At 41.7% G+C, this 14,637-nt stretch overlaps 1 protein-coding gene across 13 annotated transcripts in view; it reads right to left on the bottom strand.

Annotated features, from left to right (window-relative positions):
- DYNC1I2 (dynein cytoplasmic 1 intermediate chain 2) overlaps window positions 1-14,637 on the bottom strand; it is a 201,492-nt gene that overhangs the window by 25,554 nt on the left and 161,301 nt on the right. For 8 of the 13 annotated variants that reach the window (XM_073633899.1, XM_073633903.1, XM_073633900.1 and 5 more), the window contains 4 exons: window positions 11,767-11,956; window positions 11,586-11,685; window positions 7,479-7,604; window positions 1,333-1,479 (listed from right to left, as the gene is read on the bottom strand). In XM_073633899.1, coding sequence (XP_073490000.1) covers window positions 1,333-1,479; window positions 7,479-7,604; window positions 11,586-11,685; window positions 11,767-11,956 — 563 coding nt within the window. The remainder of the gene's footprint in view (window positions 1-1,332; window positions 1,480-7,478; window positions 7,605-11,585; window positions 11,686-11,766; window positions 11,957-14,637) is intronic. The other 5 variants (XM_073633901.1, XM_073633905.1, XM_073633907.1 and 2 more) reach the window with 1 other exon arrangement.

Raw genomic sequence — 14,637 nt, forward strand, 5'->3', positions numbered from 1 at the left:
CGTGAGATGCTCCAGTGGAATCTGCAGCGTGGTGAGGGATCGCCGGCTGGATTTTCTCTTTGTTGCTGGAGTGCTCTGGTTCACATTTCAATGCTTGTTTTTCTTTTGCACCATGTAAGTGCAATGGATGAGGGTTTTATTTTAATAAATTATCAGTGTGTTTGATGTTATCACACTAGTGGAGCTCTTTTTGTTATCCTCCCCCATGTGTTTGCATCCACCTGTTTACACCGAGTGAAGAGGAGCTGGTTGTTATTTTAACCCTTTAGGGGTAACTGCGCTTCTGCCAAAAACGTGAGTTTAAGGCAATACCTCTTGGTGAGTTCAATACTGACGGGAAGCAGTTCTTGAGACACGCATGGTGTTGTGTGAAGACCCTACCACTCTTTGGAAGATCGTTCATATGTTTATGGACATTCTTTTCTGCACCATTATTGATTGTTTTTGGACTTTTACTGCGTTTCCATCACTTTTTCACTTTTCAGGTGTTTGTATATTTTGGATGTGGTATTTTAGTGCTGCTGATCACTTTAGTCTTCTTAAGTGATATTTACATTATTTCTTTAAAATGACTCTGTCGTGCAAAATGAGAAAAGTATGGGAGCTGCCACTGCTGACCTCTCCTTTGAAATTATTTTTCTGGCTGACATGCTAATGTGCTGGCTTCATTCATTTCTGATCTGGAACAAATATAGAGAGGAGAAATGTTGACACTTATTTGTAGTACATTTGTTCCAGGTCTGTAACTGTACAATCTCTGTCCTTTAGATCCCCAAAACTGTGAAATGTAAGAGCCCATATAAACAATCTATTGTATTGGTTTGTCCAATCAGGTAGGCCCATGCACTACAAAGTTGTTGGTCGATCAAAAAGAGATTTTACAATCAGATTTGAATGTGTGTGTGTGGTCAGCCTAAATGTTGGATCCAGATGTCTCTTTTCCAAGTTTACAATTTTAGTTCTTCTAGTTGTGGTTGATATAAAAAAAAATATCCAGATTCATTGTATGTAGGTCTGATGTTTGCTTAGATCACAAAGTCTCAGATGTTCGCTTGGTCCCAAACCCAATGACTGCATCACAAGCAAGCAAATCCAAAATTCAGAACACAACATTAACTTTTTATAATAACTTTCATAAATGGTTCATCCAAAAATAAAACCTATATATGTTTAAGCAGATATGTGTATAGCTTATTGATTAAAAAAAATTAAGTCTGACGTTCTGCTTTAAGGTGCACTTGTGCACAGTATTTTTACAATAACAGACACCAGCACATTGCTGGCCTGGCAACACTGATATACGCATGGCACTGGTGATCAGCAGACACTTACAGTGTGAGCAGCAGCTGAAAGTGGAGTCCTCTGGACTGGTGTCCTCTTGTTACTTCTGTTGTCCCATAACACAATCTGGCCGGAATACGTCCCACCAACTACCAGGTTGGGGTGAAACTTTGCAAAAGCTGCAGACATTACAGCAGACTGAAACAAACAAAAAAAAATAATAAAAAAAAAGAAGAATACGACACATCAAATAAAAACCAATTAAACATCCTTCACCATAAGAGAATTCCAATAAAGTAATACAAATGTCTCTACTTATTACTTTGGTCAACACTGCCAAAGCAAACATTACAATGTTAAAATCAGACTCATAGAAGACCTTATAAGCACCCCCAAAGGCAGGGAGGAAAGCTTTTAGGAAACATGGTTTTATTGGCTGGACTTCCTCCTCTAAATAGACATGAATTATTTAGATGAATTTCTAGAGTGTTCCACCACAACATGAGTCGCCTTTGTTAAGGCAAAACACAACTGGATCCACTTTTCAAGAAAATTCTCACCAAATGGATTTAAGGTCAACAAGTACTGGTAGTAAGGGGAGCAAACAACCTATCATGGCGCTTTCCATCTTCTTACAGATGCAGCTGGAAAAGCAGTCACAAAAGGAAAAATGTTGTCACCTTAGGGACTCAATATGACCCAAGGTTAGAAAGAGCATTGATAGAAGCAACACTCTGACCATCTAGTTTAAAGCTGGGTTCACACTAGTGTGAATTCAATGCTGGTTTCCCCACATCCAATTCGCATGACAGGAGATTGTGACCGGCTCTCAATAGAGCCAGTTCACACATCTCCGGGGTGGCTGCGGAGCGAATTGCACAGAGGTCCTGTGAGTCTTTGGCTCCGTTTCAGGTCCAAATTCAGGCAAAAATTCGGGCCTGCTTTGTCCCTCAAATGGAGAACAGGAACACACTGGACCCAATGCTGTCAGCCGCATCTGTCTGCAATGTGAACCCAGCCTTAGAGTGATGAACACCACAGCTTTAAAAGGGTAACCACTTTTGTGGGGGAAAAAAAGTAATATAGCATATACAATTGCTATACAAGCCATGTTGTAACTGATGTATTTTCAGTCTGCAGTTACTGTAATTAGCCGTAAAATTCAATGCAACATGGCAACCTTGAAGTCTTCTGTACACAGCTGGAGTACAAAACCTCTCCAGAAATAAAATTTCCTGCTTGTGTGATTGGCTCACTGATTTTCCCAAAAGTCTGCACTAAGATACAAGTCAGATTTTAGGCATCCTCTACAACAAAAAATTCATTTTTGGCAAGATACTCCATTAACCAAAAGATTAATAGCTTTGGAAGGGATGCTGATATTGCAACTTTTCTCTTACCAACGCTAAGTGCATCAGCTGATTAATAATGAAAAAAATTAAAAAAACATTCCAGTTCAGAATCAGCAAGCACAAACAGCTTTTTCTTCAAAGCAGGATCATTTAGGAATCTGCAACAGTTTGTTAAAAACCTTGCAATGAACATTGATTACCTAGAGGGGATTGCTTTTTTCTCAACAAAAGTGGGTACTCTTTAACTTAGGCGCAATATCAGTAGACTGACTCCTCAGGGGAAAGATCATTTGAAAAGGGAACTAATAAAACAAAAAAAGAAGAAAAAAAAAAAAAAAAGAAAAAAAAAAAAAAAAGAAAGAAAATCATCCAACAAGGACCTTAGCAACTAGGTTAAAAGATGCTAAGACCATAATTAAATCAGATATAGTGAATCAGTTGGAGAAGGCATGAGAGTGTACTTATGGCCCCTGTCATCAGAGTCAGAAATAAACTGGGTAATTTGAGTCAAAGTAGTCCCGCATGATTGTGATAAATAGTTTCAGATGAAAGAGCAGAGGACTCAACTACACCGGACAGAGCAAAGAAGGACTTTGTGGATGGGAGAGACCAACAGCAGAGGACAACATGACTCCAGGCTGCACACGTTGGCAGCATTGATGACCTGGAAAGCACTCTGCTGCTAACTAAACCAAAACTGAATCTAGAAAGTGTCCCATGTGGAATTCAGTACCTTAAGGTCACTTTCCAGGATGGCCCCACAATGTACTGTTTAGTCCAGCAGGGGCGGAATGTAGTATGGTTTAAAAGCCAGGCTGGTGACAACTGGATGCTGGATAGCTGTAAATCAGAATGGAAACCTCCAGCAGTGGTATACAGAAAAGTAATGATTTAAAAAAAATAAAATAAAATTGCTAGATAAAAATCACAGGTTAGTCTATAAAGCAGCAGAGCTAGAGAAAAGACATCCTTCCTCTTAGGACACAAGCAAGAAAACTGAGGCATGCTAGTAATAGGAGAGATTATACCCTTGGCTGGCCTGCAGTTTTTGTCAATGTCCGATCCTCCTGTAGACAGCAGTAAATCCTTAAGCTTTAAGACTCACTGTGCCCTTCAATGGACAAAAAGGGATCCCTACGCTTTTAATTCAATTAACTGTCTGAATCAGGGTTCCTCCAGAGGTTGCTAGGGGTTTCTTGAGCAATGAGCAATTTATGCCTCTCAGATAAATTCCTACTTACACCAGTTACACCACTCCCTACACCATTGATCTTTTTAGCTATAAGGGGGTCATGTTTACCAATGCCCACAAGGGTAAGGAGCATTCGTCCCACTGACCATCACACTAAATGTATCGTGGTGAGTTGTAGATATAATATTTTTAGCAGGGGTTCACTGAGACTGGAAAGTTATTTAAAGGGTTTATTTGTATTGAGAAAGTTGAGAAAGGTTGGTCTAGATTACACCAACATGGACCACAGATTATAGTGAAACAGACACATTTGAGGTGCATCCTCCACGCCAAGGGAAATCGAACAGAAGCCTAGTATCCAAGAGTAAACTCTCCTAAAAGGCCACCGTAAAGCATCATTGATTCGTTGGTGGAATTGGAATTCTTAAAGCAGAACTACACTGCATCTGAGCACCACAAACCAAAATCACAATCTAATTCATTTTTAAAATTCAAAGCAAATACCCCCATCCGTCCATATCTCCATGCTTTATTTTGCTAAGAAATCACTTTGAAAAACTTCCCCTAGCATTTCTGGCCATGGCCATCTTGAGTAAGGGCAGATGATTCATGTAGCAGTTACTTCCTGGAATCCATCTGCCCTTAGCACTAGCATGCAGGCAGTAGGGTATGCTTAACTAAGAAAACTGCTCCTCCCCTCCTGAAGACTCCTGGCATGTGTGACATAATTTGCCCAGGCATGGAAACCATGAAATAAAATGCTGTGAAAAAGTATTTCCTGATTTTTTATTTTTTTGCATATTTCTCACACTTAAATGATTCAGATCATCAAACAAATGTTAATATTACACAAAGATAACCCAATTAAGTCCAAGATGCAGTTTTTAAATTACTATTTCATTTATTAAGAGAAAAGGCTGTTTAAACCTGCCTGGCCCTATGTGAAAAATAATTGCACACTCCCATGCTGAATCATGAATGAACTGTGATTAACCACAATTTTTTTGGAAAGCCGAGTTAAATTTTACTTTCCACACCCAGGCCTGATTACTGCCAGACCTGTTGAATCAAGAAATCACATAAATAGAAGCTTTCTGACAAAGTGAAGCATGCTAACAGATCACAAAAAGGCCACACATCATGCCACAATCTAAAAAAAATAAAGAACAATTTAGAAAAAAAGTAATGTACATTTATCGGTCTAGGAAGGGTTTCAAAACCATTTCTAAGGCTTTGGAACTCCAGTGAACCACGAGGAGAGCGATTATTCACAAATGGAGACAACTTTGAACAGTGGTGAACTTTCCCAGGAGTGGCTGGCCTACAAAAATTACCCCAAGAGCATGACGACGACTCATCCAGGAGGTCATAAAACATCTAAAGAACTTCAGGCCTCACTTGCCTTAGGTAAGATCAGTGTTCATGATTCAACAATAAGAAAGAGACTGGGCAAAAATGGCATCCATGGGAGAGTTCCAAGGCCAAAGCCACTGCTGATCAAAGAGCTCATCTCACATTTACCAAAAAAACATCTTGATTATCCCCAAGACTTTTAGGTAAATATTCTGCGGACTGATGAGACAAAAATCAAACTTTTTGGAAGGTGTGCGTCCCGTTACATCTGGCATAAAAAACAAATGCAGCATTTCATAACAAGATCATTATACCAACAGTGGTGGTAACCTGATGGTTTGGGGCTGCTTTGCAGCTTCAGGACCATGGATGATTTACCATAATTAATGGAAACATGAATTATGAGCTCTACCAGAAAATCCTAAAGGAGAATGTCCGGCCATCAGTTTGTGACCTCAAGCTCAAGTGCACTTGGGTTATGCAGCAGGACAATGATCCGAAACACAACAGCAAATCCACCTCCAAATGGTTCAAACAAAGCAAAATGTAGGTTTTGGAGTGGCCTAGTCAAAGCCCAGACTTAAATCCAATTGAGATGCTGCATCATGACCTTACACAGGCAGTTTATGCTGGAAAACCCTCCAATGTGGCTGAATTAAAACAATTCTGCAAAGAAGAGTGGGTCAAAATTTCTCCACAGCAATGTGAATGACTCATTGCCAGTTATCGCAAACGCTTGATTGCAGTTGTTGCCACCAAGGGTGGCACAACCAGTTATTAGGTTTAGGGGGCAATTACTTTTTCACATAAAGCCAGGTGGGTTTGAACAGCTTTTTTGCCTTAATAAATGAAACCATCATTTAAAAACTGCATTTTGTATTCACTCAGGTTTTCTTTGTGTAATAATAAAATTTGTTTGATGATCTGAATCATTTAAGTGTGACAAATATGCAAAAAAATAAAATAAAATAAATCAGAAAAGGGGTAAATACTTTTTCACAGCATTGCAACTGAAAAAAAAAAAAAAAAGGTACTAACAAGCAAGGAAGGTTCTCATGTCCACAGTGATGAGATATCCTTTCTCTAAGCTCTTGTTATAGTCTTAAGGCAGAATGTACAAAGAAATGTAATCTCCCTTCTGTCATCCAGTTTATCTTTCCTCCTTACAATAATACAAGCAATAAAAGAAAAAAAAAATCCTGAAATAATGTATCCTGCAAAAAAAGCAGTGCTGAGCTCCCATGATAGCTGGTCAGGTGACCAAATCTGGCAGCTTAGGCAGAGCTTCTGATTTGCTGGCTCTGCTTAGACACAAGTCCCCTACACTAAAGAACACAATCAATGTCAAGTAATTTAGTCATGTGACCAGCTACCATAAAAACTATAAATCAAAGTTTTTTGCTTTTATTAATGATTATTATTGAAAGAGACTGGGATGGTGGGGTTAATTTCTGTTTCAGTGTATACCTAAAAAGAAGAAAAAGAATGTATATAATAGCAGTGCTATATGCAACTTTAGAGTTATGCAAAATTCACCTTATGCTAAATTTTTTAATTAAAAAGTTTGATTATGAAGTATAATTTTTTATTGTGCTACTAGCTATTTTTCAGAACAGCTAAAGAAAATTTATGTGCAGGCATAACAAAATCACTTAAAACCTTCAAAGAACTCAGTTTTTACTGTAGAAACATTTAAGGGTTTTCTCATATCAGTTTCTGCAAAATTAACATTTGTCAGTTATGACGGCTGTGCCCTGACAGTAATCTGACAGCTCGGGATTACATGCTACATTTAATCCATCACAATAAACTCTGGCAATTTTGACATGAAGAAAATAGAAGTTGCTCACTTGTTGGCAAACACATTTAAAGCTTCCCTCTTTGCTTAAAATTTACAGCACATTCTGAGCATGTGTTTCCACTTAAACAAGTCCGTTTCCATCTCCCCGGGCCACATCCTACTCGTTTAATGGTCCAAAACATGTTGTCTGGCATGAGAAAGCAGCTTAGATGGGGAGGACTTGTATTAATACAAATCAGAAGGGATAGTAGCATGCAGCTTTTCAGTCATTCTTAAACTATATGAATGATGTCAGAAAGGTCCAATAGAGAAAAAGAAAAAAAAAAGAAAGATTTTCTTTTTTTTTTTTTTTTAAATTGATGAAGAGCTCAATCAGCGTATGCTTGCAGATGCATGTGGTTTAAATAGAAGCAATGAAATCATTATGCTAAATACTAGTATTTGGGGGAGTAGGGAAGTATGCATCCAGATAATTAACATAAAGCATTTGCCTTTGTACCTGGCAGTGAAACACATATTCTGGGGTTGTCTTCTTGTATTTCATGTTCCATACGAGTGCCACGCCATCTGGCTCGTGAGGGGCGTCCTCGTTGTTGTTGTAGGATGCTACAAGTAGCTCGGGGTACTGGACAGGTGGAAAACACAAAGGATCACAATTAAAAAAACATACACAAGAACTCCACTGGAACTTAAAGATATTAGGTTTTTAAAAAAAAATAAGGAACATAAACTATAAAATAAAACCCATTAACACTCACCTTCTGTATTAAGCTTTAAAACAGCATTAGATGATGTGCAAAATAACCCGTAACAATTAATCTAAGTTCATCTTTCACTGACTTGAGGACACTAAAACATGAAGGGCTGATATGCATTACACAACTCATCAGAACGCTTTCTCCTAAGTTATTAAATAAGCAAAGCTGCTCAAAATCAACAAAGAGGAGAAAGTCCTCAATGAATGGCGGGAACTAAGAATTTTTGCTATTTTATGCTACTATGACATCCTGAGAAGCAGAAAGGCTGGTTACAAGCATGTATATATATCATAAAAATGTTTTTTGCAACACGAGTTATGTTGTGTTACTGACACTTGGCATCAGGTCATATGGTACCTTACTTTTGTTTCCAATAAATGCTGACAATACTGAATTAGGTTGATCCCAGTGGTGTAATGGCTTTGTTTACTCTGCATGGGCGTTCCCCATGCTATAATAAATGATATTTGGCTTTGGAAAAAAAAAAAGAAAGTGTATGACAAATTCACTCTGAATTAATCTATGCTATTCTAATGCAATACATTAGAAGCAATGCATATATATCCATTGTGTTAACATTGTTAATATTTTCCAGCAAAAGAGTTGTTAAACCTGCAAACACTTTTCCATCCTCTGGCTGCTCTTAGGTCTGCCATGGAACACTACCATTCCCTTAAAGCAGAACTCCGTGAAAACGTTTTTATTTCTTATGCAGTGGGGCTGTGCTTGCACTGGATTGGTTAACGGCTACACTTACCCAATCCTCTGTAAAACCGCATTCCCCACGTCCATCTGTGAACTGTTCCTGCCGTCCTTGTGTCCAGAGCACGTCTATGGGCAGGATGACGTCAGGATCAGTCCATTCACAAGATCGCTAGCTTGGGGGGGTGGGGGGCGGGGGGCAAGAGCAGCAGGGGCTGGTCTTGCCCTCAGAAGATCGGTGGATTAGGAAAGTATATCTCCACTCCACTAAAATTGTTGCCCGGAATTCTTTTTTAAATAAATTCCCAAGTTCTATCACATCTGAGGTCACCTAAGTACTTCAACTCATCTCTTAACTGAGCAGATTAAACTGGTTCTAAAAACTCAAGGTTTATTACCTTGATGCACTCTATGCATTAAAGTACAATAGCTTCTTGGTGCAGCTCCCCCCTTATACTTACCTGAGCCCAATATCGATCCAGCTATGTGCATGAGAACAGCGGCTCTCTATCTCCTCATTGACTCACACAGCAGGGGAAACCATTGACTCCTGATGCTGTCAAATACAGCCAGTGAGCCAATGAGGAGAGAGCGGAGACAGAGCCGAGCTACGCTGTGTGTGTAAACAGAGACATAGAGTGAGGCACGGAATTGAGCCTGCTCGAGTGCCCACATAGCAAGAGGCTTGCTATTGGGGGCACTCAGAAGGGGGGAGGAGCCAGGACCACTGGCAGGGGACCCAAAAAAAAAAAGGGGGGGGATCATGGGTAAGAAGAACATGTTTTGTTATTTAAACTTAAAAAAAAAAAAAAAAATCTTTCCTTTGGAATCATTTTAAAGAAGTTCTCCCAAAAACTTTTCTTTTTCACTTGTCCATCAAATGGAGAAGGGAAAAAACATGTCATTTCTGTTACTGTCTGTGTCCCTAATGGGGAGATTCAGAGACAGTTTCAGCTCCTCCTCACTAGTTTATAAATCCAAAATGAATTTGCACTCCAATCACTGGCCACTGATTGTGATTTTGACTTGTTGTGTAGTACTTCAGCATAGACACAGATTTCAGATAGTTGGACTGGCCAATTAGAAAAAAAATTGGCTGTGTATAAGATTTACCTGTGTGATTTATTTAAAGAAGTCTGGACAGTTACATAGAAGCTGCCATTGCTGAAATGAATTTGAAGATGTAGCTACAGAGCTGTCATTTTTACTTTTCTACCCTTCTTGAAGAGCCACTGACCTAGAATATCACAAGACAGGACACCTCACCTGCATCTTTGTTCAAGGTCAGCAGCTCACAAAGCAGCAAAGCAAGGATAAGAATTACAGCCATGCAGTATGCACCTTCAAAATTACAACAGCAATTATTCAGTCCTGACAGGCTTCCTTTAAGGAATAAGCCAAGACGTATTTTTATATATTTACATAGATTTCATCTTTAAATGAAAGGTCATCATGCTCCATTGGCACTGTTTTATGTCTCTTTAAGTTAATAAATCCTAGCTGCGTTGTGCTTTATTAGCATTTAACAAGTAACATAAATCATAAAAGCACTACTGTAATGGATTTCCTTCTGTTGAAAAAAATTGACCTATACAATGACCCATAAAATGGCTCACAATTTTCACCTTCATTTGAAATGATCTGGAGGAGACAGGAGTTTACGATGAGGTTTCAATACTAACCAGCCCTCAGAGCCTTTTTCCCCCCAAGTTGTATGACTCTTAGCATATGAAATCTTTATTAAAAAGGTCCAAGATTCCCCCATATATCTCTACATTCTTCACGTAGGTTCGTGGTTGTGAGCAGAACATTTCTCAGATTTTCTTTTTATTTATCTATTTTTTTTTCTTCTTTTTTCTTTTCATTTCCCGCATAGAAGTGGGATCGTGGGGTTGATGTCCGTACCGTCTCTCCAATCTCCATCAGTGGGATCCACACCTCATTTGAACATAATGGTGACTGACTTAAATATACTAATACGTTTTTGATAATTTACGCCTATGTTTCTAGGTGAAAGTCACTATTGTATCTATGTACTGTGTTGTATACTACTCGTATATATATGTTTTTAACACCAATAAAAAGATTTCTAAAAAGAAAAAAAAAAAGGTCCAAGATTCCCAATAAGGTGAATGAGGACAGCGATGGCAAAAATAAATAAAATCTACTAATATAAATGAACTCAACATCTTCATTGTATAATTCTGGGCAAAAGCCACTTCTTTCCAAGTTCTGGCGAGTCCTGTAAAGTCACAGGTTCAACCACGAGCCCATCCTACTCCATTACTTTATCTATGCTGATGGTAGGATGGTATTGTGCACAGACAGGACTTGCCTGTTCCTGCACTCTTGCTGGTCTTTATACTGGTCATTTCTGATTGGTGTTTGTTATGGAAAGGCAAGAATTGTAGACATGACTATTTGTTACTGGACATGTTCCAATATGTTATGCCTGCCTGTACTGATGTAACATCTATCCTTACCGCCTGACTTGGTTGCTTGCCTTCTGCTGGTTGTGGACCGCTATTTTGTACATTTTGTACACAAATTTGTTCTTTAAAAACGTATTAAACACTGATTAAACTAGAGAAAAAAAAAAATCTTCTGGCTGGTCCTGTAAAGTCAGTGGGCAGTCCTTACAGCTGCAGAGAATGGCACTTATTTAATGACACATGAATGACACTCAAAGCAGCAGTACACACTGCTGTGGTGACGCACCTCCACCTTCAAGAAGTAGGCCCATGGTAGCTGGGCCTCTGAGGAAGTGGGTTGAATGACATTAGCTGTTTTTCTATAAGAGGCAACTTTCTGTGGAGGACAGCGATGGATTAAAAGGTATTTTTCCTCTTTTTATTAATGGGCTATTCATATTTTTTTTAATGTGAGTTCTCCTTGAAATTTAACCTACGCTATATATTTCTCTATTTAAAAAATAGCATTCATAGACATAAGTGCTCTGAGAAACTATTTAAAAAACCCTCTATTTTCATTATTTTTCTGCAAATAAAGCATCAATATATGAAACCACCATGCTCGCAATTAACATGTAGCCAAAATGCTTTCCACACCATTTTATTAAATAAAAGTTCATTGTTTTGTAGCTTCCCAAAATCTTTCATAACATCAGAAAGTCTTATTCTCAGTACCTGAGAGGACCAATCCAGGCAGCTAACAACACGATGCTTTGACCAACGCTCATCAAAAAACTGTCTGTTCAGAGACAACTTTGCACCTGCTTGTATTTCTCTGTAAAAATAAATAGCTTGATTAGAAAAGCAAATTATTTCAAATGAGTAGTAAATTGAAGTAATGTAAAATAATAATTACCCTTCTTTTTCTTCTAGATCTCTGCCACTGTAATCAAAGAAAATGTTGATCTGTTCAGAAAGGGCACGCTCCACAATTCTTGTGCTGTGGTCAAAGAAACTGATGAACTCCTCAGTGTGAACGATTTGTTGTTTCTCCTCTTCTGTGAGCTCATGTGGTGGGGCTGGAAGATCATTACAAACCTGGGTAACTAGGATAACATGTTACCAGCATGTGACAGAAATCCACTACCACAGCCTACATACAAATGGTCATAATCACATGAACAGCACTCAGATCAAGATCCCACAGAAAGTTCACAGCAGAAGTTGGTGGACAGCTTCAAGTAGAGCTCAAGAGAGCACAATTCCGCCAATAAACCGGCACGTCATCAGCAATGTTTCGCTGTAGAGTGCATTGAAAGACCAAAAACCTTGTGCAAGCATCAACCAGCTTTATTTGTCATAGGCTTTGACCAACCGATTTATGCTCCTCACTACTGGTCAGTCAGGCTGCCCCACCATAGTAAAGGGTAAACCATAAGATGTGGGAGGCTGCCCTGTCATAGTGATGGGTCAACCGTAGGTTTGGGAGGCAGGAGGGAACACACCAGAGCCCATGACCACAGCAGCCATATAATTGTGATCTGTAAATGTTAAAAGACCTGTGCCCTAGAGGAAAGTCGATCTTATGTGTAATGGAAATATCATCCTAATAACTCTATGGCGATCAACAGTACACTTTAAAAAGGACTTCTAGCAAAGCAAAGAAATATCTTTTGCTCATATAAATGTGTTATAAATCATTGATCATGGTCACATAGTTAGTCTGGTTGAAAAAAAAACACAAGTCCATCTAGTTCAGGGGTCCTCAAACTACGGCCTGCGGACCGCATACGGCCCGCCAGGCTGATTTACCCAGCCTGCCCTGTCCATGAGATCGCAGCACTCCACCTCCCCTCTGCTACCTTAATCACACAAGATGAGAAACATGACAGGTCTGGACAATGGGGCTGGACTTTTGGAGTTAAGCGGGTGATTGGTTACTAGGCAGCGGGGCGGTCCCAGCAATCAATCACCTGCCTTTCACTTGAAAAGTCCTGCCCTATGTCTGGACCTGTCATGCTTTGCGTCTTGTGTGAATAAGGTAGGGGAGAAGGAGTGCTGTGATCTCATAGAAGAGGCAATGTAATACCGCTGGAGGGCTCTGTGATGGGGGGGAATCTTTGATGGGTGGATCTATGATTGGAGAGCTTTGTTATTGGGGGGGAGAGTCTGTGATTGGGGGGGGGGGGGGGGGGGAGAGTCTGTGATTGGGGGGGGGGGTTGTGATGGATGGGGGGAGTCTGTGAAGGCGGGGGGGGGGGGGAGTCTGTGAAGGGGGGGAAGAAAGTCTGTGATGGGGGGAAGAAAGTCTGTGATGGGGGGGGGGAGAGAAAGTCTGTCATGGGGGGAAGAAAGTCTGTCATGGGGGGGGAAGAAAGTCTGTCATGGGGGGGGGAAGAAAGTCTGTCATGGGGGGGAAGAAAGTCTGTCATGGGGGGGGAAGAAAGTCTGTCATGGGGGGGGAGAAAATCTGTGATGGGGGGAGAGAGTCTGTGATCAGGGGAGAGAATAGAGTCTGGGATGGGGGGAAGAGAGAGAGTCTGTGATGGGGGGGGGGGAGAGTGAGTCTGTGACGGGGGGGAGAGTGAGTCTGTGACGGGGGGGAGAGTGAGTCTGTGACGGGGGGGGAGAGTGAGTCTGTGACGGGGGGGAGAGAGAGTCTGTGACGGGGGGGAGAGAGAGTCTGTGACGGGGGGAGAGAGAGTCTGTGACGGGGGGGAGAGAGAGTCTGTGACGGGGGGGAGAGAGAGTCTGTGACGGGGGGGGAGAGAGAGTCTGTGACGGGGGGGAGAGAGAGTCTGTGACGGGGGGGAGAGAGAGTCTGTGACGGGGGGAGAGAGAGTCTGTGACGGGGGGGAGAGAGTCTGACGGGGGGGAGAGAGAGTCTGTGACGGGGGGGGAGAGAGAGTCTGTGACGGGGGGGAGGAGAGTCTGTGACGGGGGGGAGGAGAGTCTGTGACGGGAGGGAGGAGAGTCTGTGACGGGAGGGAGGAGAGTCTGTGACGGGAGGGAGGAGAGTCTGTAATGGGGGGAGGGAGGAGAGTCTGTAATGGGAGGGGGGAGAGAGTCTGTGATGGGGGAGAGTCTGTGATGGGGGGAGAGTCTGTGATGGGGGGAGAGTCTGTGATGGGGGGAGAGTCTGTGATGGGGGGAGAGTCTGTGATGGGGGGAGAGTCTGTGATGGGGGGAGAGTCTGTGATGGGGGGAGAGTCTGTGATGGGGGGAGAGTCTGTGATGGGGGGAGAGTCTGATTATGGGGGGAGAGTCTGATTATGGGGGGAGAGTCTGATTATGGGGGGAGAGTCTGATTATGGGGGGAGAGTATCTGTGATGGGAGGGAAGATAGTCTGTGATGGGGGGCACAGAGTCTGTGATGGGGGGCACAGAGTCTGTGATGGGGGGGCACAGAGTCTGTGATGGGGGGCACAGAGTCTGTGATGGGGGGCACAGAGTCTGTGATGGGGGGCACAGAGTCTGTGATGGGGGGAGAGAGTCTGTGATGGGGGGGAGAGAGTCTGTGATGGGGGGGAGAGAGTCTGTGATGGGGGGGAGAGAGTCTGTGATGGGGGGGAGAGAGTCTGTGATGGGGGGGAGAGAGTCTGTGATGGGGGGGAGAGAGTCTGTGATGGGGGGGAGAGAGTCTGTGATGGGGGGGAGAGAGTCTGTGATGGGGGGGAGAGAGTCTGTGATGGGGGGGAGAGAGTCTGTGATGGGGGGGGAGAGAGTCTGTGATGGGGGGGAGAAGAGTCTGTGATGGGGGGGGAAGAGTCTGTGATGGGGGGGGGGA

The sequence above is a fragment of the Aquarana catesbeiana genome, linkage group LG06 (genome assembly GCF_042186555.1).
Source record: "Aquarana catesbeiana isolate 2022-GZ linkage group LG06, ASM4218655v1, whole genome shotgun sequence".
Classification (NCBI taxonomy): domain Eukaryota; kingdom Metazoa; phylum Chordata; class Amphibia; order Anura; family Ranidae; genus Aquarana; species Aquarana catesbeiana.